General features: G+C 39.0%; 1 protein-coding gene across 1 annotated transcript in view; it reads right to left on the bottom strand.

Annotated features, from left to right (window-relative positions):
- GLMN (glomulin, FKBP associated protein) overlaps positions 1-26119 on the bottom strand; it is a gene marked incomplete at its 5' end in the record, with an annotated part of 1643959 nt that overhangs the window by 377082 nt on the left and 1240758 nt on the right. Inside the window, 1 exon segment of the mRNA XM_044085667.1 lies at positions 1096-1225. Coding sequence (XP_043941602.1) covers positions 1096-1225 — 130 coding nt within the window.

Here is a 26119-nt window from a genome sequence, read left to right on the forward strand (position 1 = left end):
TGGCGGGCGGCTGACCCTTGAGACGGGAAGACTCCGCCAAAGCACCTTGTGCCAACAACTTTACATGCTGGTTTTCTAGGTAAATAGACAAGGAGAAGATACGACGATATAGGGTCTTAGGGACAAAGGCTTCGTAGATAGAACACTGCGTATGGTCATGAGAAGCATCCAAACAGAAGAGACACTGCTTGTGATGATCTTTCTGGGGAATCTACCTTCTATACTGACATTTTCCCTTTCTGGATGACATGTAAACTCACAAAAAAACAAAAATAGAAGAAGAAAAGAAGAATCCCCAATGGGGCACTTATCTGAAACACGGCTTGGTAACTATCACAGAAGGACAGTGATCAGACCAACATTCAATGACAGTGTTCGAACTGGCAGCAAAGAAGTTCTGAGGTATGTACATCCATACTCCAACTTTATGTCCTACACCTTGTGCAAGGTGCATATGTGCGACATACAATGTCTATAAATTCTAAAGGCCTTGCTATACTTGTTGGACATTGGGCTATCCTAGGAAGGAGATCCCTTATGTCAGGAATACTGCAATAGTGATATGAAAGGACATCTATGCACAGTGATACAATTGTCAGCCCCCTCAGCCTGAGTAGGTCAAGCCACTATCTAGTTAAATTGTCCAAACATTTTTGTTACCCTACACCCTTTATATGGTGACAGGCTGCAGTGCTGTGTTTATATAAAGTGTGTTTGCAACAGCAATAGTGCCTCTTTTATGAAGTGGGTGTATAGTACAGTCACCCCTTCATGACATGATGCATTAAACTGCGGCTAGCTCTTGGGTTCTACTAAACAAACATTCCTGCATCACTGATTTTCACACTGTCCACCAAGGAAGGGCAACTGTATGTCAGCCACTCATCTAACCTCCCCCTGCTCAACCCTGAGATTCCAGTTATGCAAATCACACTTGGGCTTCTGATCTGCCTTCCAGTTCCTCACTATATCAACAAGAAAGGCAGAAATCATTAAGTAATTACTGAGCAGTTCTCTGAAAATCAATTCTTAGTTGTACACAACCTCTGAATAAAAATAATATAAATGTAATATTTTTCATTCATTTAAACAAACCTTTTGACTGCTTCTTGTCCTTAGTATTTTTAATTTCTGCTTCATAGTGTGCTCTTGACATGTTTAGACCAGTGCGGAGTGGTTTTAGAAAATTATCTTCAATTCTCCAAAGTTCGGACCACACTCTTGTCTGCTCAAGCAAAGAAAAAAAAGTGTAATTTACTAATGATATATATTACTACAAAGAAATTAAAATAATGGGATAGTCAAAAGTCTGCATTATTAGCTTTGAACTGTGAAACAGTATTGTAGAACAGACCTGCAAGCCTCAGTTCAACAAATCCAAGCCTATGAATCTGCCACTAGACTCATTTCTTTGAGAGAAAACAGACAATGCTGACTTCGGTAAACTTACATTTCTCCAAGTCACAGCAGAAGAATACAATATTAGCTAATCTTGCTTTTCCTAGAAGCCACATTATAAATAAGTAATAAAGCTATTATCTACTAATACATTGTGAAACTAATGAATAATGTACAAACCTCCTTTGTTTTCTGGTCTCTGGAAACATGGATTTATTACTGTAAAAAAGGTAAGGAACCATCAAGTGCTTGAATACTGAACTACAGTACTATATTTGAAATGTGGCATTAAAATGAGACATAGCAACATGTTACAAAAATAATTAAATGACACGCATTCATTTTATAGTCTCTTCCTCATTTAAGGGAAAACCTGATATTCAAATTTCTTCATCATTCATTGCTGTTACACAAATCCAAAAGTGCGCACTATGGATGGATTTTCAGAACTTCATTAGATACAAATACTTTCAAACTAGACAAGTCAGTTTCGTACTCAAAATCTTAGTGTCTCACATGGACACTCAAGTGTTCGCCCTATATTAACTACCAATCACAGCTGCTTATGAAATAGTGATATGGTTAAGATGATGAGTACTTTCAATTTCTAAATAAAAAAAGGCTACAAACAGATGGTCTGTGTTCTCATGTGAGTTTACAATAATGCTAGCCACAGCAGTCATAACAGATGCAGATACAGTACAATTTTCACAGTTCATTTTACATTTGTGTATGGTTACACTGAGATCAATGGAATTCAAGCAGGTAAATGTGATTATTTAAAACAGCTATGCCAATTATCCAATACAGCAAAGCACCATTCTGGGGGTGAGTTATGCTGGGAAGTACTCACGGCTGCAGCGGTTTGGTCAAGGAAGTGATGTCCTTATGAGAAAACATCAAGCCAAGTGAAATCCGCACCCAGAGCACAATGCTGTTACAATATGGCTTATATTTATTTCTAGGTTCTTTTTAAAACATTTTGTCTTGTTAATTTTGTTGTGGCATTCTGCACTGAAGAAAAGCTGCTCCTATTCAAACTGTTAAAAATGTGAAATTTTCTCCCCTTTGTGATGTCCACTAACAGGCCAATCACCAAGTTATTAAATCATTAAATTATGGTTACTGCTCTTTCATGATGTAGGGTCATATAGAAAGACTAATAAAAATCTGGTGGAAAGATGAATAACACAGTAATTATGAGTTTGCATTTACTTTGTCAAACATAGCGTTTGGTATTATGAGAACAGATCTGGCCAGTCATTTTTAGGCAAGCTCATGACTACGACTGCTGCAGTTTTGACTCTAAAGTGGGTTTCATTTCAGTGGACATTTCACGATTTTAAATAGTGAAGAAGCAATCATTTAACAGTAAATCTGTGGTAACTTACTACATTTCTGACTTCTGTTTCTGAGTCAAGATTTTAGTTTGAATTAACATTTATGTTGCGATTGCTCTTACAGTGCCATTCCACAGTGGGAAGATACTTCTAAAAAGTTCATTACTATTCAGACATACACTGAATAAAAGCACTGTGTGAGGACTAGAAATATATTTACATTTGCTAATATGTGTAATGGGCTGATCCAAAATGGGCTTTAGCTACTGTGCAGGCCAAAGAATTGGCGATATTGTACTTGAAGGCCTCACCTTGCATTTCACACAGAAGTGGGAGTGTTGCGAATGATTGACGACCAGGTCTGCATATGTAATGAGCCATGACTTGACATGGCATTCTAATCAGCTGACAGCCCTAGTTTCTCCTCTTACAGATTAAGGTTAATAATCATATGTGCATTAAATCCACGACTGCTACACACACACAAACTAAATACAAATGATGATCATCGTCCATGTCCCTAGAAATAAGTCTGCCCCCTTCACGCTTGTTCCTAGTTTTATAAAAGTGAGAACAAAATCGCACTCAATACTTTTGTGACGTTTGCTACAACATATAAAAAAACGCTGACAAAAAGGAAATTACTTCAAAAGTTGTAACACTTTCTTGGAACATTGATAGCAACCCCTATTGTGCTGGATTGTCATAGTCACTTCACCTTCCCAACAACAACAACAACTGCACCTTCCCATGTGTTTTCGTAGTGGACTCGTACTTCTCAACTGTCCAGATTTCCGCCTATTTTTGATCTTTTCCACATAAAATTGGTGGTTTTCTGCAAACCGTTGAGGGTTGAAGTAAATAAATAATGACACACATATACCGCTCAACCTTTTAAAGCAAGAAATCTGGACAAAGCCATAAATAAAAGTGGGACAAAGGCCATCCAAAATCAGGGCAATTTTTAAAAATATTGCTCTTAAACTTAGAGATTTACGGCAAAATTTTACTCGGAGAAACAATAAAGTCAGCACTGTCAGACAGTCTTTAAGAATTAGAACTATCATTAACATTGCACAGTATAAAGTATCAAACAACATAGCTATATAAACTATATTGGTTTATTGGAAGTTATGGATATGAACACTAGATTCTACATACTAGAAACATATGCTTGTGTCACTATTGAGGGAATGCATATTCATTAGTGCCCGATTACGAAACAGCACGGGGGCGGGTTTTGGGCAGGGCTTGCTACTGCGAATCTGGTGAGGCCCTCAAGTACAATATTGCCAAAGAATTTTGTAAAAAGTAGACAATTATGCAAACGAACACATATGTGCAATTCAGGAGATGAACAGAGGTTACAACATACAATGGCATGACACAAATACAATAGTTACAATAAGTGGTAAGGAAGAAGACAAAATTAACCTTGATATAGCCTTATAACACAAGCTGTGACAAGAAGCAAAGCAAATGTAATACGTAGCCACAAATTCATTATTTTGATATCAAGTTCTGAGCATTTGCGCTCAGTCTGCAAGCAGCTGACACTCAAACAGAGAGAGAGAGAGAGAGAGAGAGAGAGACCATAGATGTGGAACTAAAAAATATATGATTGGTTGTTGTGAAGGAGTTTTGCATGCTCCCTGAGAAAAAGCAACTACTTCTCTGTAATGACCTTACAATAATCCAGTTACCATTTACCTGTAACTTTTAATTGTTGTTTTCTTTTAAAAAGGTACTGTGAGTGCAGATTACTTGTTAATTCTTTTGGTGCTTTTATGGTTCCATTTCCATATATGGAATATGTTGTAAAACTGCTGCAGAATTCTCAATCATTGTTACAGCTCAGCTGAACTGGATTCATAGAAAGGAATACTGCTTATATGAAACTATAAAGGAACTCTGTACTATGTTGAAATGTTGTCCATTTTTAACCAGATTTATATTCTATTAATCAAGAAATTGTACATACAATGTTTACACTACATATGAAAAAAGTAAAAATGAGTAATAGGCGAGTAGACAAGCATACTGCAAATCTTATTACTTAAGGATTACAAAATGGTGAAGAAATCAAGTATGAATGCCTCTTAAAACAGACAATTAAAATACAGCTCATATAGAGTATTCTATACAATGAAATGTTCCAATAATCTTTAAAATGATAACAGTTATTAATGGTGTTTAAGGCATCCCCACAGTTTAATTTCATACCGAACTACCTGATCTGATGTCATTTTCATTCGTTCCTCAACTAATGGGTATGGATCCAATCCTTGTATCCAACTCGGCGACTATCTCTAGAGTCTAGGACCTGACCCTCGAGCTTCTCCCTTACCCACAATGCCCTTGACCACTGTATTACCTCAGATCTCGGTTGCCGCTCTTTAAGATCAGACGAGAATGCGATTTCCCGAGATCCTTGTTGGGTTTAGTGAGTGAATAGATTTATGTTTCTTTTCCTTTCTCTCTTATTTCCTTTTAAATAAGAGTTTACAGTATCTCCCTTACCACTTCTAAACTTTTCTAAACCTTTTTATTACTGATTTTAAGGTAATCTTAACTATCATTGTTGATTCTTTGCATACCATTGTTGGTACTGAGGCCTTCCCATTTTCCTCTCTTTCTCTGTAAAAAAAACTTTTGTCTTTTTGTGTGGACGCTTTGTTCTTCTGTTTTGCAGTATGGCTGATAAGCCTACTGGTTTCAAAAAGTGGGCTTCCTGTGGGCATAAGATCTCCAACTCTGATGCCCACAGGGAGTGTGTGTATTGTCTGGACCCAACACACTTGGACACCTCCTGCTCCATTTGTGCAGCCTTTAATGCTAGGACCATTAGCAACAGAAGAAACAAATGAATTACAAAAGACCTGCTACTGGCCTCTGCTATTTTTGCTGGTGGTACTTCTTTAAGGGCTCACACCCCCTCTCAAAAATCTAAGGAGTGTAGATAGCACCAGAGACACCCCCCTGAACAATCTCCTCAATTTGCAACTTCTTCTGTGCCTCCTAGGAAGTTTCTAAAAGCTCAGAACTTCGGATCTGGTATCATCTCCTCGGCTCCTTACTCTAAGATTTTCACCTGAGCTGGTATCCCAGAGATTGAGGTCTCGTTTTCTCCAGGAGACACCCAAAAAGTTGTCTAGGCCAACGTCCACGTCTTCCTCTGTTAGGTCCTCTCGAAGTCTTTCTGAGTTGGAGGTAGACAGGATGATAAGAAAATTCCTTGGAACACAGATCTAAATGGGTGTCCTGCTGGCTCCATCTCCCATTGGATCCATAAGCATTAAACCTTCTTTCCAGCCTGTGGTTGCTCCTCCTCTGCTTCATCCTGTCGTTTTTGAGCCCTCGGATCTGAGATCCCCAAGAGCTGAACTGTCAGATCTGAAAATTCTTTTATCTTCCACTCCGGTGATTTCCCCTAATCCAATTGGCTCCTACTCCTTTAGAACACAACGGTTCTCAGAGCCAAAGCATTGGCGTCTGGTCTGAGGGGCTGACCTAAACTCTGAAGCATTTGGGGCCATCGCTTCCCCTTTGAGCTTTGCCATTGGGCAGCTCTGCTCCAACTCCTCCATTGGAGTGGAGGGTCAGAGAGGGCCCTGGGAGCTCTGAGAGCCGTGGCTCCAATAGGATTGTCCTCGGCTTCTCCTGGTCCTTCTGCCTTCAAGGAGGTAGAGAGTGTTTTCTCGCACCCGAGAGTACTTTTTTTTTACTTTTGATCTTTTGGATCCATTCCCTGTTCCCTCTTTGGATTCTGTGCTTGGGTCTAGTCATCTTACACCTCAAGAACAGCCAGCCCAGATGAGCTTCCAAGCAGTTTCCATCAGGGAACACCCCACTTCTTCTGACACCTTTCCAGAGCATCCCACTGAGGAGGTTCCTCAGAAGAGGTTGTGCAAGAGGAGGCACTTAGATTCTCCACAGGATTCCCTCACAGAGACCCCAATTTTGATGAAGGGGAAGGGTCCCTTACATCTCCACCTGAAGATGCCTTGTTTGGGGACATCTTAGAGATCCTTCGCCAGAAAGGTGGTTGGTCTTCCCAAACCCCTTCCCAGGAGGAATGGGTGTTCTTGGAAGCCTTGGGGTCTGGACCATCTATGTCTTGGGTTTACTCACCTGTGGATGAGCTTATAGACCTTGTCTCCTACTGAGCATGGAAGGAACCAGACTCTATAGAACCGATCCCCAAACGTCTGGACAAGATTTTGAGTGCCCCCGACAGACAACACTGGACCAAGGGAATCCCTGTAGATGCCATGGTGGTTGTGTCAGCCACTAAAAAGGAGCTGTCTGAATAGAGCTCGTCTGTCCACCCCCCTAATAGGGAGTCTAGGGCATTGGACAGGTTTGGGAAGCAAGTGTATGCATTAGAGAACTTTGCCTTCTGGTCGCTAAATTATCTGGCTCATTTCACTAGGTTACAGAGGGACTTAGTCAAGGAACTGTTAAACTATACCCCGGGTCCTTGCTCTGCAGAGGAACAGAAGTCTCTTTCCTTATGACTGGCCACCCTGCAATCTATTACTAATGCATCCATGAGGTTAATCTCACATGTAAAGCCAAAAGAGAAGCCTCAGGTGAATCCAGTAGAAATAAATATATCAGTCCAAAAACATAAATCCACCAGAAGCAAGAAAAGCACAATGGTTTATTTAATGCAACTTCATAGTTTCACTAAAATAGCTTTGTCAGGCATAAAACCACAAATTGTTCATTCATTCATATAATGGAAGGAAGTCACATGACTCATTACACCTTCTGTTGCAAACTCAATAGTAAAGGTTTTAAAGAGGCACATTCATTTAAACCTGGGGGGATATGTGTTTTAACCTTACAATCCCACTTATATTCTTCCAACTCCACGCAAAGATAAAGCAATCCTAGATAAAATCATGACCTTAAAATAATGCGAAGTACCAGCTTCTTGTATATGTTTAAATAATGCATTTCTCTTAAGTTTCCTTTTTTATCTCTGATAAATGACCACCAATTCATTCTTTAAACTTTCTGTTGGTTTTTCCAACATAATAAGCATTACAGACTTGACATACTGATAGGTAAACCAGATTTCTGGTATCACAGTTTCCATAAGCATTAACATAAAATAATTTCTTCATAATGGGATGCATAAAGCTTCTACCTACTATGATGTTCTCACAGTGTGTACATTTGTTACAACAAAACGTTTCTTTGTTATTTGTTTCAAATAATTTGTTATATTTCAGTTGATTTTTTTTATAACCAAAATTGGTTTCCATTCCTATTTTCCCATTTAATTCCACAGCTGCATTCACAAGAGTCCAATGTTTCTTTATAATTTGCTTAACTCTATCTGTGTTTTGGTTATAAGTAAATATACACCTAATGAGATCCTTCTGGGGTATATTCTTATTTGTATGTACATTAGCAAAGTATATGGGTCATGTTTCAGTGCCTCTAATCCTAACCATTTGTTCTTTAACACATAATGCCTTTTTGTGGTCACAACCTCTGTGTGTAAATTCCATAACTGTTCTCTTTAGTTATTCAGTCATCTGTAAATCATCTGTATGCAACCTGGCTATATGCTTCATCTGATTGTCCATAATATTTTTAAAGACAAATGGAGGGTGCATACTTGTACAGTGTAGATATGTTTCTTTTTACTGGTTTCTTATGCAATTTTGTTCCTATTTTACCATTTTCTAGTTTCAACAAAGTTATATTCAAAAAGTCTATAGACTCATAAGAACATTCCTTCTTGAACCGTAAAAATTATGTACAGGTGTTTATACATTCAAAAAATAGTCCAAATTCTTGCAAAGAACCTTTCCAAATAAGAAAAAGCTCATTCACAAATCTACAATAATAGCTAATTTATTATTCCTATCAGACAGAACATATTGTCTTTCCTACATAAATATAACCACATTTGCATATGTGTTTACAATAGGAGTGCCCATTGCAACTCCTGTTGCTTGTTGATACAGTGTGGTGTGAAATAAAAACAAATTATTATTCAGCACAATATTCAGCAAATAACATAGGTTCTCAATCTTCCTGCTATCAAATCCTGAAAATTCAGATAAAAAAATTCTTAAAATAAGTAATACCCTTGTCATTCGGTATACACGTGAACAAAGAGTCAACATCTATGGTTACAAAATACGAAGTAATATCAATATCATGGGCCCATTCATATAAGTCCCTAAGAAAGTCAGATGAATCCTTAATAATAGTAGTTGCCCATTTTAAGCATTTCTTCACTTCCAAATCTACGTATTTTGGTATTGGTTTGGTTGACCAGCCTCTAGCTGAGACTATAGGTCTCAATGGTGGTGTAACATTATTTTTATGCAGTTTAGAAATACCATAGCTTATAGGCATAATGGGGGCATTCACATGCAAATAATTACATAAAGAAAAGTCGATGTCACCATTTGTATACATATAATATATTGTTACATTTATATGCTTAACAATTTTGTTTTTATCCACATTGCTGATCTTACATTAATTTGTGTTAAGCATTTCATACATAGAAGAAATATAATCTGCATCTCAGATTACAACTCCTTCCCCTTTATCCGCTGGTTTTATAACTATTGCTGCATATTCATTTTTAGTTAGATTATAAAATGTCCTTTTGTTACTGGAATTTTCATATAATGAGTAAATTTCCTTTTCCACCACTTGCTCAGGTATGGCTGGAACAAGTTTTGGAATAAAAGTGCTTTTTCTTTTTACTACGTTAGGATCGCTGCCATTCCCTTCACCAAACATAACTTTTAACTGTAAATTCCTTGTAAAACATTTAAATTCGGATAAAAAAGTTTCAACATCCACTGTATTAGCGGGGATAAAAGACAACCCCTTATTTAATACAGCTAACTCTGTTTGACAAAACATACCTGGATAAGTTAAAAACAATGTCACAATTAGCTGTATAAGCAGTTTCTAATGGTGACCATTTCGCCAGTGAAATGGAACTCTTTCCTTGATGGTTGCTGCTGAATGATTTCTTTCTCTTCTTCTGTTGTATAAATGGAAGAAAGGGCTTCTGCAGTGGCTGCTGCAATAACTTTAATACCCATGGCTCGTCTTCATATGAGAATTCTTCAATGGACTCTAGCAGTGCAATGGTCTTTTCATCGACATTCCTAACGACATCTGATAAAAATTATTTCAGATTTGCAGAAAATCCCTTCTGTGATGGATACACTCTGAAGAGATTTGTCTAGAAGTAATCAATTGTCTAACTCTTCTACCTCAAAACAGAGTTCTTACCTTGAAATTGTATGTCAGATGAGTTGTTTCTCAACCTTCTCTCCCCCAGCAAAAATGTACTCAATGCCCTAGGGTTGATGGCTGCTGCAATAACTTTAATATCCACTGCTCACCTTCATATGAGAATTCTTCAATGGACTCTAGCAGCACAATGGTCTTTTCATCGACATCTCTTACGACATCGGATAAAAGTATCTCGGGTTTGCAGAAAATCCCTGCTGTGATGGATACACTCCAAGCAGACTTGTCAAGGGCATCCTTTTATTCTTCCTTCCCCGAATGCCACATTGACCACAGACACCTCACACTTGGGGGGGGCATTACCTGGGATGGACCGTTCAAGGCACGTGGTCCCCAGAAGAGTCCAATTTGCATATAAATGCCCTAGAGATGAGAGCGGTCCTTCTAGCATTCCAGGCCCTTCACAACTCTCTTCCACTAGGAACAACTGGTATTAAAATGGATAATATGTCAGTAGTCTGGTACATCAACAAACAGGGGGAAACCAGATCCTACCCCTTAAGCTGAAAAGCAATGAGAGTTTGGCAGTGGGGGATTTCCTCCAACTGCTTTCTTGTAAAAATGCACATACTGGGGAAGTCTGAGTCATAGTAGACAAGCTCAGCAAGACCATTCTGATGCCTAATGAGTGGTCTCTCAATAAATCAGTGGCAAATATTATCTTCTACGAGTGGGGTCAAGCAGGTTCTTTGCTGTAATTTCCTCAACGGGACATTCACTGAGAAATGCTATAGTCCATGTTTAGCCCTCCGGTCTTCTTTATACATACCTCCCTCTGCCTCTAATCCCCAAGTTTCTTCAGAAAGCACTCCGGTTGAAGAGCAAAGTAATCCTCATTGCCCCTTATTGGCCTCTGTGAGTGTGGTTTCCCTTCCTATGCTCTCATTTACTGTGTCTGCCTTGAACACTGGATCCCAGTCCAGGCATCCTGTCACACCCATCGGGGATGATTCATCCAGGTATTGCAAGCCTCAAGTTCACTGCATGGCTTCTCCAGTTCCAATGATGGCTAGACATTCCAGGCTTTCCTCCCCAGTTCACCAAATTCTTTTTTCATCCCACAAACCTTCGACAAAGAAGATTTATAAAATTAAATGGAAGAGGTTTTCCTTGTGGGCTCATCAGAGAGACTTAGATCCTTTTACTGCTCCACTCCTGTGTGTTTTAGATTTTCTTTGCCTCCATCTTTCAAACCGGGGCAAGTTTCTCCATCAAAGCTCAGTTAGCAGCAATCTCCAACTATCACATTGGAGATCATGCTTTTCCTTTAGCATCATCTAAGTTATGCAAGGCCTTTCTAAAAGGTATATTTTTACTTAAACCTCCAATTCGAGATCCCACTCCACCTTGGCATCTGACTTTGGTATTACAGACCTTGGTACATTCACTGTTTGAGCCTTTAGCTAAAGAAGACCTTAAGTTTCTGTCTTGGAAAAGGGTCTTTTTGGTGGCTATCACTTCAGCAAGATGAGTTTCTGAACTCCAAGCACTCTCTTTGAAACCACTGTTTTTGATTTTTCACAAGGAAAGAGTTACCTTACCCACCAATCCTTCTTTTCTACCAAAAGTGGCCTCTGAATCAAACATTAATCAATCTATTTACTTACCAGTTTTCTTTCCCAGATTTGACAATAAAGGAGAGTATACCCGTCATCTTTTAGAAGTCCACAGGCAACTTGAGTTTTACCTTCATAGGACTAAGGAATTTAGAAAACCTGACCAACTGTTTATCTCATTCTCAAATAATAAGATGGGAAAATCAGTTTAAAAAATTACATTAGCTAAATGGGCAACATACTGTATTTCCTACGTTTATTCCTTGAGAGGATTACCTCTACCAAGACCACCAAAAGCTCACTCAACTGGGTTTGTGGCTGTAGCAGCTGCCTTTTGGGCTATAGCCTCCAGTGATGACAATTGTGCAGCTGCCACATAGTTTAATCCTCATACTTTTATTTCTCATTACAAATTGGATATAATCTCCAGAAACACAGCAGCATTCAGTTCTCTGGTTCTCCAGAACATATTTCCAAGAGGGACAGCCAAGGTTGCAATAGCTGGGGCACTGTCCCATTTGTTGAGGAACGAATGAAAATGACAACATCAGATACAAAAGTTATGTACGCGCCATAACTATGCATCAGTGTTGTCCAGTTTCATTCTTTCTCAACTTCCCTCCCACCTTCACCCTATCCATGTCTTTGGGAGAGACCTAACAGAATTGTTATTAGGAACTACAGTTCCTGTTTGAGCTCATGATCTTTTGGCTATCTCTTTTCTGTCATAACTATGTTGAGATATTTTTTTGTGATATTGTATAACAGTAGCAAACTTGATTTGAGGTAATACAATGGTCAGGGACATTATGGGTAAGGGAGGAGCTGTCGAGTCGGATCCTAGAATCTGGAGAAAGTGGCTGAGTTGTATACGAGGATTGGATTTGAACTAATTAGTTCAGGAAGAATGAAAATGGACAACACAGATGCATAGTCATGGTGAGTATATAACTTTTATTTTTAAATGTCATCTGGACCAGTTTTCCGACATATAAAAGTACTAATAAGCATCATACTAATTAGCAATCTCAGCCATTCTTTTCCTTCATCCTGTACAACAACCTAGACACTCCCAATATTTAACAGCCAGTAATCTAAACTGTAAAGTGATTATGGCATATGATGCCAATTCCATTATTCACTTTCTCAGATGTTCTTGATTGCAGGGTACTCCCAAATAATCAGATTGGTAACTGACACTGGTTTGAAAGCATCTCCAACAGACATCCTTGCTAATCATTTATTACGTTTTCAGCATGACCAGGGAGTACTGCCACATATTTAATAGCTTACATTTTGAAAAGGCAAGAGTTCAGGCTTTTATAAAGTGCTTTCAATAATTGACTACCTTTTCTCATTGAGCCTTGAGTACATAATTTTTCCAAAAGTCAATCACATTTGTCCTGAGACTTGGAGAGCAAGTGGTTATAAATTACTGACTGCGTGAGCTGGGAGGCACTAGTAAAGTCAGACAAATGGGTTTTCTCTTCAAGCAAAAGATCTTTCAGTGAGTTCTTGAGAAAAATGAAAAACATGGACTGAACTAAGTTGAAAATATTGCCAAAAAGAGAGGTCAGCTTGTATAGTATACTCCTTACCTTCATGAAAAGTGGGAAAGCCTTTATCTGTTAACAACAACAAATCTTGCTAGAACACTAGATCCCCAGCAATCCATTTCTGCTAATGTATTAGAGATGAATTATTTATTTAATTTACATTTGTTGACCGGGATAGTCCGACTGGATACATGTCCATTTTCAGCGAAGGCCCGGGGAGAAAAGCTCCAAGATAATAATACACACTGAACATTTAGTAAATGCTAGTTTCAAGCAGATTAATGTCATAAGCAATACCAGCATTTAGCGCATATAGTACTTATTATAAAACACTTTATAAAACATAACATTATTTTCAAAGTTAAACATACATAACATTACATTCAGGTTTTAAGACACACTGAGCAGCAGTTATACAACTGACCCTTCCTGAAATGGAGTGGCAGAAAAAGTTAGAAGTTGTAAGGCACATAAGAAATAGAGAGGTCACTAGTCGGGGTTAGTGCAAGGACATAACCAATGTGTTTTGAAGTATTTCTTGAGTTTGCTTTTGAATTGAGTTAGTGAGGGTTCTAGGGTCAGCTGGGAGTCTGTTCCATATTTTTCCAACAGAGTTGGCAAACAGAGAGTCCCCAGCTGAGTAGTTGGATTTGTATGTTTGAACTAAGAGTCTAGTGGATGATCGCAGTGGCTGGGTGCTAGTGTAGGGGCTGATAATATTTTTTAGTGCAGGTGTATTTTCTGGTTGGTAAAGGACTTTATGTGCCACTATTAGCTGGTTGAACTGCAGTAGGCTTGGCAGTTCAAGCCATCCTAGGCGATTAACTAGGTATCTACCAGAATCCAAAATTATGTCCCAAATTTATGGAGTTGCATGTCCAAGAAGTTTTTTCTACAAATGTGCCTCTATACCCACAGAATCCCATAGTTAATTTCAGCCTTTTATCCTAGCCCTGTCTTGGGGTGCTTGAATAACTGCCAGTTCTGGAAGAATTCATACTGACTGGGACTTATTAGGCTTGTTATAATTAACAAATAGAGGCAGCAATGTAGCAGCAAAGTCTTGGCAATGTTAATTTCCCTTCTCTTGTGGTACAATTTATCTTAAGACTCTAGGTGGATGACCTTCCTACAGAATGTTAGCTATCATCCTCTGTATCTTAGCGGAGAAAGGGGATAATAGGAGTGGCAGATGTCCGGCTACAACTATGTATCTAGATAAGGACACCAAATTTACTAAATTCAGTTTAGCTTGAAAATAAAAGGTTTTTGTCCATCCATCTTTTTCATTCTGTGCATCTTCCACAAAGGAATTAACATTGCAAAGGGAGGTTTGGCTGTGCTTCCAAGTGAGCCTAGTCTCCCTATAAGCCAGTTCCTCCACACCATCAATACCTAGGCCTGCACAAACAGGCATTAAGTAATCATTGTGAGTCTTTCAAGAGAAATATAACCATTTGCTTAAGCTTTGCCTGCAGAGGGGAATATCTCCCAAAAAATAATCATCAGTTCCATTGTCTGTGGAAAGAACCTAACTCTGTCAGTAAGCCAAATTACCCCATCATCTGCAAACTACAAAGAAATAACAGAATGTGTGGGCAACACTTTAAGCATTCCATTTGCCACAGTACTTACTGCCTGATGTAGTAGAGATGCTCTACAACAGTATATATGGCCAGGGCACACAACAGAAGGGAAAGCCATGCCCCTTTCTAATGCAAAGGGAAGGAGGGAGCTTTAAGATGGACATGGACTGATGAAAAAAGTCAGTAAATTACCACCTATACATCAAATATAAATCAAATTTGTGGGTCACATTCGGGTTGTGTGGATAGACTTTTAAGGGCCCTAATGGTTGTTAGCCTAGTATATACCTATGAACCTAAGACAATTATTCATTTATTTAACATTTGATGACTGGGTAGGTGTACTAGAATAAAGACCCCTTTTTAGGCATGATCTAGGTCATAAAAGGCAACAACAACAGAACAGAAATACAGCATTATAATAATAATAAGAGAAAAAATACATTTGTACATAAAGGCAAATCACAACACTAGACTATCATATATACTATAAAGCACACTAGAACATATACAAAACATAAAATCTATAAAATCTTAAAATAAACTATATACAGTGATATAACTCTGATGGACATTATCCAACTGGTGGTAGTAGTCCAGTTTGCATTTGGGTGTATACTAATCTGTGAATTTTACTTTTAAATTTGCTGTTATTGCTCAACTTTTTTTATAACAACAGTGACAGAAAAAGCTTTCACTTCTCCCAGTGCTATTAGAAAAGGTAGTCTAGTCATCAATACACTATTTCGATTTTGTAAATTGTGAGTGGTGGTTTTAAACTGGAGTTTGTGGCCTAATGGGGCAATATTTTTACTAAGTCTAAATGTTACTGTATTTGAAAGGATTATCATCTTGCTGGGATTTTAATTACGGTGTGAAGATATTCATTTGGGAGGACTAATTTAAGTCTTGAAATCTTGTTTTCAGTTTTTTTTTTTTTGCACTAATTCTGTATTTTGTGGTGGCTCTAAGGCTGTAACTGGCATATATTCTAGCCTGAGAAGGAAGTCAATACAAGGATGTAGATAGTTTCTAAGCAACTTTTTAGTTGACTTACAAAGTACAGATGTATGAATAAACTTACCACAACAGTGGATAATCTAACAGATCACCGTTGCAGTAGCGTAAGCTATTTGGGGCCTGCTCCAGTGACTGGCTAACTTTAAAAGTTTAAGGGCACCATCTATTCATTCTGTCAGGAGCCTAAAGACATCTCCAACATAAAGACAGTTATAGCACCAAATTGGTAAGAGCTTTTTAGCTAGGAAAAGGAAGGCAAGAGCCCTGAGGACAATGCTAGGAAACAAACCCAGTGATAACATACATATAAAAGGATCAATACATACACATCTTGGCAACACAAAAGGAAAATAGCCAAAATATGGGGGCTAGAGGAAGGGGCAGCTACTGCAACAGTGACCTATTAGAACATCTTCTGTTATGGTAAATTTACTTACACATCTGTATTATGTTCAACATTTAATTCACTATTGCAGGAAACTAAGCTATTTGGGTTGATTACCATGGGTGGGCATTCGAAAGACATGCGTAAATGGGCGTGCCTTCGTTGAAGGTTGAACGTCGAGCTGGCACCTCCACGTTTGTGAAAATCTACTGCCAATCATTAGCGGACCGGAGTTCCGCTGTGGCGACCCCTAACCGGGAAAAGCCGAAAGACTACAACAACAACCATGGCTTAGAAGTAAGCACACAGGAGGAAAAAATAAAGTAATAATCCAGGAACTCCTGGTGAATGGTCCTAGCAAAAGCTGTTCTGGACCTAGAAAAATAAGTTTGTAGCGCTTTGTAAAAATATGTACAGAGGGACAATTTGTTGGCTCTAGAATACTTCTAGAATCCACTCCTTTTCAGGTAGCCTCCGAAGAAGCCAAAGCCCTTATGAAATGGATGCTAATCCTGCCTGGAAGTGGCTTACTATGGTAAGTATAACAAAGCGCATTAGCATGAGACAACCCTCAGAAAATAGTCTGCTATCATTCTTATTGTGCTTTTCTCTTACTTTCATAGGAGATAAACAGTTGATCAGCTTTCCTGAAAGCTTGACTTTTGTCTAGGTAGTATCTGAGCTGCCTGTGGACAGAGGCTGAAGAATCTTTTCTCTCTTGTTCTTGGGTTCTGGGAAGAAGACAGGAAAATTAATAGTCTGGCTTAAGGTAAACTCTGAGACAACTTTAGGTATGTAAGAATGGTTAGTTCTCAAAGAAGCCTGCCATTGTGAAAAATGAGTTAGAATGACTCACTGTAACATCATCCAACTAGGATGGTGCAAGTCAAGTGAAATTAAATAAAACAGTCTTCTATGTTAAGAACCTCAATTCAGCCTTATGCGTTAGATCAAATGGAAAAAGACACCAGTAAGATCCAAAGGAGGAGATACTTGTTTACTATGTTGTTAGTTATGCAATACCCTTTTCAAAAATGGTTAACTTGAGAATGGTTACAAATCATATTTTTGTAGGTTGCACTTACCCGTAATAGCAGATGTTCAAATTTCTCACTACTGCAGTAGCCTTTAGGCTATATGGGTTGTGTTTTGTCCCAAGATACAACAACCAGCCAGCTTCAAAAAGCTCTGGTTCCCTCTCTCCCTCACTTCCCTTCTAACTGCTGACTGGTCAGCCCTCTGGAGGGAAAATCAGCAGAGGGGAAAATCTTCAGGACATTCTTACCTAAAAGTTAATTAGCATAGACATCCTGAAGTAAACAAACAAGAAATAACCACCAAACTATTTCCCAATAAAAACTATATACCACAGGAAGGGGAGTGGAAGGTAAGTGTGGCTACTGCAGCAGTGAAAAATTTGAACATCTACTTATATGGGTGAGTACAACTTACACAACTGTACAGTGTTCATCATTCTTACTGCCGCAGTAGCCTTTAGGCTATATGGGTTGATTATCAAAAGCTGATCCAACCTGGAAGGAGGAAGGATATGGAACCAGTGATGGTCCTAGAAAGCCAGTCTTGGATCTAGAAAAGAAATCCAGTTTGAAATGCCTTCTAAAGGTATGTACAAATTCCCATGCAATTGCCACTAGAGAACATCAAGAGTTCACAACTTTCCAATATGCCATCAGAGAAGACAAGGTCCCAGTAGTGTGTGTTGATACTGCCTGGAACTGGTTTACAATGGTGGGTATAACAAAAGGCAATAGCTTTGGATAACCATCTGGAAATAGTCTGTTTTGACAGTGGTCATTCTTAGTCCCAACATAAGAAATAAACAACTGATCAGCTTTTCAAAAAAGGACTTGTATCTGACAAGATAGTATCTGAGACACTTATGAATGTCCAGACTATGCAGAATTTATTTATTTATTTATTTTTTATTTTACATTTGTTGACCGGAAGAGTCCAACTGGATTACAAGTCCATTTTTAGTGGAGGCCTGGGGAGAAAAGCTCCAAGAGAACAATTTTTTACAAAACATAGTTTTAAGGACAGACTTTTGACATACAATTTCCATAGAAGAGACTATAACATACATATTAACTAACAGATAGGATACATTCGTTCTCTACAATATAATATTAAATTTTAGAAGATATTCCTAAGTTTAGGATTCCTGTGATAGATTTACTATCAGAGTAAAAGCAGAGAGATGTAGAATAAGGCTCTGAGAGATCAGATGATGCTCGCTATAGCTGAGAAGGATAACAAATTGATTTACTATATGTCTTCGCCTGGTTTTAGTTGAGAAGGATAACAAATTGATTTACAATATGTCTTCTCCTGGTTTTAGTTGCTTACAGAAAGCACAACATGGCTGGGGTAGTTTTCCCTAACTCCTGGAGAGATGGGATGAGCAGTAGATTAACAGTCTTAAGTGGGTACAGTACTATGATTGGCTGGCTTAGCAGAGTTACTTAGGTGCAGTGTTCTAATGAGACATTAGCCAAGGGGGATACAGGAGCACAGTCGATTATTCAAAAAGCAAGTTTTAACAAGTTTCTTGAACTGTGATAGGGATTTGTTGTCAGTTATGTGGGCAGGAAGGGAGTTCCAGATTTTTGCTATACAGTGACTGTAGACAGACTTACCAGCTTCATTGTTATAGTTGGTTACTTTGAGGAGGTTTTATTTGCTAGACCTCAAGGACATGGCGGCTGTATAGGGTTGCAAAAGATTTTGTAGGGCTGGGGTGTTTTCAGAGTTATGTATCATTTTGTGGGCTAGTGATAGTTGACTGAGTTGAAGTAGTAGTGGTAGTTCTAGCCAACTGAGTGTTTTTAGGCATTCATAGTGATGTGTTCTGATGGGAAAGGTTGTAGAAAATTTGGCTATCTTATTATAACAACTATCAAGTTTGTTTAGGTCGGATTTGCAGAGATTTGTAAGCACGTGAGAGGCATAAAGTAGGGTGGATAGTAGGTCAGTCCTCGCTATTGTAGTTTTGGAGTGGTCAGTGAGGATTACTTTATTGTGATACAGTAGGCCAAGTTTTTTATGTACTTTTTTATGGTTATAAAAATATGTAGGTCAAATCTAAGGTGATTATCTATTTCAACCCCTAAGAGTTTGGTATGATTTGTGGGGGTGATTGTGGTCTTGTTAAAGGAGGAGATGAAGAAAGAATCAGTGGGAGGTGTGGGTCTGTGGGAGCTAAAGAGTACTAGCTTTGTTTTACTTGGGTTCAGAATGAGCCTTTGGTTTGTAATCCAAGTATCTGCTAGGGAAAAGCATTCTTGTGTTAGGGAGTGAAGGATATCAATTGATTTGGCTGCACATATTATGGAGGTATCATCTGCATATTGCACTACTGAGGCTTCAGGAATACTGTTTGGGAGCTGATTGGTGAAGAGGGTAAAAAGAAGTGTCCCCAGGATGGAGCCTTGGGGTACTCCTAGGGAGACTGGTAGGGAGGGGGAGAGTTGGTTTTGCTACATAACAGCTTGTTTCCCTCCCTCTAGGTAGTTTTTGAACCAGGAGACAGCAGGGGTGGTAAGGTTTAGAGTCGCTAGTGAAAGGAGTTTATTGTGGTTAAGTGGACAAGTCAAGGAAGGTGGCAGACACAAGGAGTCCGTTGTTTCTGTGAGTACTGACAATGTTGGTGAATTCTGTTAGTGCTGTGGTGGTGCTATGGAAGGGTCTAAAGCCATGTTGTTGTGTTGCTATTAGATTATTTTCTAGGAGATATTTCATTAGCTGCTTGTGTATTACCCTCTCTAAAATTTTAGATAAAGGGGTAGTATGGCTATAGGGTGATAGTTATTGAGTTCCAGGGAGGTTCCCCCTTTATGTAGAGGGATAATATGTGATATTTTCCATAGCTTGGGTACTATACACTCACAGATGGATCTATTAATTAGGATGGAGACAGGATATGATATGGCTTCTGCAGCCAGGTGGAGGTATTCAGCGGGTAATTTGTCTGTGGCTAGAGACATTGGTTTGAGCTTGTGGAGTAGTTTTTCAATGGATTTGGTTGGTTTTGGGTGGAAGCTGAACTTGGGGCAATTGTTAGTTGGGAGTGGTGGGTGGATTTGGAGGGGTGGGGATGTTGTCATAGGGTTGGTTGTTTGCAAGGGTCTGGATGGTTTCTGTAAACTATTTATTAAATTGAATGGGGATGTCTTATTGGTTATCTATTTTTGGGGTTGGGGTAGTTGTTTTACCTGGCTGTAGAATAGAGTTAATTGCTACCCAAAATATTTGTGGGTTGTTCCTGTGCTTATCCTCTAACTTTCGGTAGTAAGATGTTTTGTCTGTTTTGGTGAGTTTTTTGGCTTTGTTACGTAGTTCAACGTATATTTGTTTGTTCAATTGGGATTTACTGTTGAGGTAGTTGGTCCAGATCTTGTTTCTTTTTTTGAGGAGGGATTTTGTGTCTGGGGTTAACCAGGGGGCATATTTAGTTTTAATTCTTGTTGTTCTGGAGGGGGCGTGATGGTTACGGTGTTTAAGAAGGTAGTATTGAAATATAGTACAGCTTCATCAAGAGGTAAGTTTTTTAGGGGAGTCCAGTTGCACATTTGTAGGTCGTTTATAAAGTTGGAGCGGTTAAAGTGTTTTTTGTTTCTAATTAGGCACATAGATATTTGGGTTAGTTGTGGTGATTTTGATCTGAGTAAGAATGTGGCTTGGTGGTCACAGGGTGACTGGTAGACACCTACTAGGGATATCAGTGATGGGTGGGATACTTGTATCCAATCTAGAGTGGATTGGTGTTTGGTTCTCTTGCCTGTTCTTGTGGGGGATGTAATGAGTTGAGTAAGGCCATGTAGGTTAATATGGGAGAGTGGGTTATGACTGGAGCAGTTTTGCCAGTCAGTATTAAGGTCTCCTAATACTGTGCTTTCCTGGGGGAGGGAGTTAGATATCCATTCTAGGAGTTTTTCTGTGATGGGGATATTGTTGCCTGAAGGGATGTAGCATCCTATGATGTTGATGTGTTTACTATCATTAAGTTTTAGTTTTGTTAGAGTGAGTTCAACTTTATCGAGGTCTGGGGTTATGTCTACTTTCTCAAGGATGAGGTGAGATTTATACACTATAGCAACCCCCCCCCCTTTTTTTACCTATTATATCACTACGAATTATACTGTAACCTGATGGAGTGATTTCATTGTTGTGGTTGCCTGGTTTAAGCCAAGTCTCTGTCAGTATGACTATCTCAGGTTGATAAAAGGAGTGTAGTGCATGAAGGTCATGGACTTTGGTTAGTATACTTCTGACATTTAAATTTAAAATGAGGAGCGTGGATTTGTCTTGGTGGAGTAGGGTATCATTCAGGTTGAGGGTTGGGGCTCCCAGATTTTGTGGGCCTGGGTTTGGGTGTATATCACCGCAGCTAAGGAGTTGAGTTCTGAGGTAAAAATAGAGTTTGAGTAGTTTGTTTAGGGTCTTAAAGTTCTTTATAGTTGTTTGGGACTGGTAGTGTGATGGCTGTAATCTGTGTGCATAGTGGTGAATAAAGAAGGTCTGGTAGTGATGTGGGACTAGTTGAGTAAAAGGGTGTGTTGTAATAATGTTACTGGAAGCAGTTTTTCTTGGTATGTGGATAAAATTAAGTTGTTTTTGGTGGTTGGTGATCGACGTTAGCAGTGGGAGGGTGGATACACCTAGGAGCAATAGTAAGAGGTGTATGTATGTGGGTTTGGGTAGTCTGGGCATGGTTTGGTTGGGTTTGGTCATGAGTGAGAGATCTGCTTGGGATGGGGTGGGTGTGGTGGATGATGAGAGGTGTTGTTTGTGATTGTAAGGTAGTTAATTGGAAGACTGCTTTACATGATGTGGAATAGTGGAAGAGAAGGAAATGGGTACAGTGGTGGGGCAGATTCAGTGATTGGTGTTTAGCATGACGGTAGTGGCTAAGTTTAGTTGAAATGTAGCACCCTTTGTCTCTGGTTCTGAGGATCAGGACAGAACTCTGGGAGACTGAAGGCCTGATTAAAATATACACTGAAACCACACTGGGCTTGGAATGAGGAATTTCATTTTAACAATAGCCTATCCCTATGAAATACAGATACGGTTCTCCCACCATGAAAGTTTGCAACTCAGATACTTCTCTTGCAAATGTCAGAGCAATGAGTAGAACAGTTTTCCATGTCAAGAAACTTAAATCTGTCAGAGATGCAGGTTCAAATTAAGATGTAGTTAACTTTTCCAGTAGAAAATTAAGATCTTCAAAAGGATCAACTTGTATACAGAAAATATTTTACTAAAAAACATTGAAGTGAGTGAAAGATCTGTGGCAGGCATACAGAAATGTACCTTGTAAAAGAGTATGAATATCCAGAAGTTATTCTCGCACAAATATTTGAGCACCAGTGGTACATATCCTTTATAGGGCCCTGATTTTAGACTAAGCACCAACTAGAAAAACTTTCTGACATGTCAAGCTAACACTTCTAATGGCAGGATTTACTGCTTCCTTTAGTACCTGCTGCACATTCTCTGAAAAGAGGTGCCTAAGAAGGTATTCAAATTAAATTATTCAGGAGAATAACTGAAGATGTGATATATAACATTAAGTATCCTACTTTTTGCTTATTTTTACTAGTTATTGCTTATTCTAGATATTTATAGCACTTTTACTGTCTGCTGCATACTTTTTACTGTATTTTATAGCTATAAACTAATCTGCACAGTTGTACTAAAATTGTCTGCCTCACAGGACCTGATAAATAAGGTTTTTACTGTCACACTATTTGTAAATCTTTTCTAGCTAGTTTCACTGTGTGCAAGGTATTAACTGGAAATTGTCTCCATTTGTTAAACATCTGTTTGTTATTTCTGATTTCCTGCCAAGGAGTGTATCATATAACTGATTTGTTTGCAGTTAAAAGCATTCTCTAGAGTCTCTTTGCTCCTTTATCTGTTTAAAACTTTAATTTAAAAGCTCACTGCTGTTTTTTTCTGCCGTGTAAACATTTCTGTAATGTTTTCTGCCTAAGTAGTGCAGGTAGTAGCTGTAGCATTGTCCATATTTAGGACTGTGTTCTGGGCCTAGTTGTTTGCAGAGGCTGTTTTCCAGGTCATCTTAGTTTAGCAAAAGCCATTTTACACTTCAGTGAGAGTGTAGAGTTTATGGTAATTGGCTGATTGGGACTGGACTACTGCTTGAAGTAAGCACCTCATTGGTTCTTTCGAGCTTTTTTTTTTAAAGCTTTCAGGTTTCAACCTTCTGTTACTTAAGAAGTTACCTTGTGAGTGTTTCTGCCATTTCACACAGAGCTAAACCGAGGAGGGGCACTGAGCAAAACTCTGATCTGTGATATATAACATTAAGTATCATGTTTTTTGCTTATTTTTACTAGTTATTGCTTATTCTAGATAATTATAGCACTTTTATTGTCTGCTGTATACTTTTTACAATATTTTATAGCTATAAACTAATCTGCACGGTTGTACTAAAATTGTCTGCCTAGCAGAGCCTGATAAATAAATAAGGTTTTTACTGTCATACCGTTTGTAAGGTATTAACTAGAAATTTTCGCCATTTGTTAAACATCTGTTTGTTTGTGCTGATTTCCTGCCAAGGAGTGTATCATATAACTGATTTAGTTTCCCACCTCTTCTCACAATTGGTGTCTTGTTCTTATACTTGGTGGCTTTGCAGTTGCCCGCCCCTACTGTAAATTTGATCTTGGACACTCCTCCCAGTCTAGTGTCATTAGCTCATTCTACCCAATACAGAGAGAACATTTGAGGAGGCCAACCCACTTAATTTCTTAACCTTGAATTATCTGCTGCTCTTTCTTTCTCCCTTTCCACTTTACTAAAAAAAAAAACTTAGCTAGAATCTCCGTGTTCTGACTGAGTGTGCTTCTCAGCTGATAAGTATATATTTTGGCACTTTTTAACTGTTCAGATTTGAATAAAATAATAATTGAATTCAGTTCAGAATACATTTTGAATAAACTGCATTTATTTAAACTGTATTTGCTTTAATACTGCTACACACTCAAGTATTCTAGCTTGCACTGCACTTGAATTGTTTTAGTGCTGTTTTAGCTGCTTTTCTGTAAAAAAAAACAAATTCTAAGCTTGTTTCCTGCCTTTCCTGTAACTATTCTAGTCCAGATACAGATTTGCTATATCCAGGACTGTTAGTAAACTTCTGAGCCCCCCCCAAGCCTTTCTGTGTTGGTGGGAAGCCTTCTAGCTTATCAGTGAGAGTGGTGAGCACTAGGTAGGCTATCTACCACAAGAGGAGTGGTTTCTGGCCCAGAAATTGTAGTTTATTGGTCGTTTGGGCAGTTTTTTCCATCTCTTTCAACTTTCTGCTTTAAAAGCCCACATTGTGCTTGTTTTCCAGCTTTCCTGTAACTAAATTTGCTGCATTGAGGACTGTTTGCAAGCTTCTGAGCCCCCCCAAGCCTATGTTGGAGGGATGCCGAGGAGGGGCACTGAGCAAAACTCTGATCTGTGATATATAACATTAAGTATCATGGTCCAGAAATTGTAGTTTATTGGCTGTTTGGGCAGTTTTTTCATCTCTTTCAACTTTCCAGTTTAAAAGCCAGCATTTGCGCCTTTCCCACCTTTTCTGTAACTAGTCTAGTACAGCTACAGATTTGCTGTATCCAGGACTGTATGTAAGCTTCTGAGCCCCCCAAGCCTTTCTGTGTTGGATGGAAGCCTTCTAGCATATCAGTGGGAGTGGTAAGTACTAGGTATCCTATCTAGCACAACAGGAGTGGTTTCCGGCCCAAAAATTGTAGTTTATTCGCCATTTGGGCAGTTTTTCCATCTCTTTCAAATTTCTGGTTTAAAAGCCTGTGTTTGAACTTGTTTCCAGCATTTTCTGTAACTAGTCTAGTCCAGATACAAATTTGCTGTATCCAAGACTGACTGTAAGCTTCTGAGCGGTTCCAAAGTCTGCTCTTTAAATTTTCCCTTAGATCTGTTAGTTCTCTCCTTTCCTGCACTTTTACTAGCTTATTAGTATAGCACTTTACCAGACTTCTTGTAGCAATTATTGTAGCACACAAAAGTGCTACCAGTACTAAACGTTCTACAAGGAAACAGCTCCAGTACTTATTATTAATGCCCACCCCTCCAGGCATGTCTAAAGGTCAGTCCCCTGTGCTTTCTCTTATTAACCTGGTGAACTTGGGCATCCTGAGGCAAAGTAGCAACTGCCTCATGTACACTGACATCCCTCTCCTCTTACTTCCCAGCATTCAGACATGCGAGATGCACTTATATATCCACACTGGAAGCCACGCACTCCCCAGCCAAGACCGCAATAGCTGGTCAAGAGGAGAAGATCAACACTTGCACCACACCACATGGAACACAAAGCCCTCCAGAACACACACCAGCACTGCCTTCACATAAAAACACAAAGCACACACCCACCTTCGCGGAGGCTCTCAATAAAAATCTACCCAAACAGCAGAGACCTCCAAGGCAGAAAAGCACTCAACCACCACAACACAACACTAATCACGAGACACATAACTCTTCTAAACAGTGTGTCACTCAGCCAAAGCCGCTAAGGGAAAACAGCACGCCCAGCACACTAGTCATAGCTTACTCGATAGTGAGGCACACTGATAATCCCACTCACTAGGTTGACTAAGTAAGTAACAGTCAGCTGCCTGTCAGACACCAGGATCCGACACATAACATACGCACTCAGGTCCCTCAACTACAGGTACAGATATGACTCTGTTATTGTACATGTGGGTGTGAATGACCTGAGATGTACTTCTCTGCACTACATGAAAAGAGACATGGAGGAGCTCTTGGATTATGAAGACCAGACTGGTATGACCCTAGCCCTGAGCAGCATCCTACCATCACCCAGAACAATACCACAGTACAAGCAGAAAATGACTGATTTCAACAATTAGCTAAGTTTCTGGTGTCATTCTAAGGGGATCCAGTATCTGTCTGCCTGGGATGA

The sequence above is a fragment of the Protopterus annectens genome, chromosome 10.part0 (genome assembly GCF_019279795.1).
Source record: "Protopterus annectens isolate FY-2018-M chromosome 10.part0, PAN1.0, whole genome shotgun sequence".
NCBI lineage: Eukaryota > Metazoa > Chordata > Ceratodontiformes > Protopteridae > Protopterus > Protopterus annectens.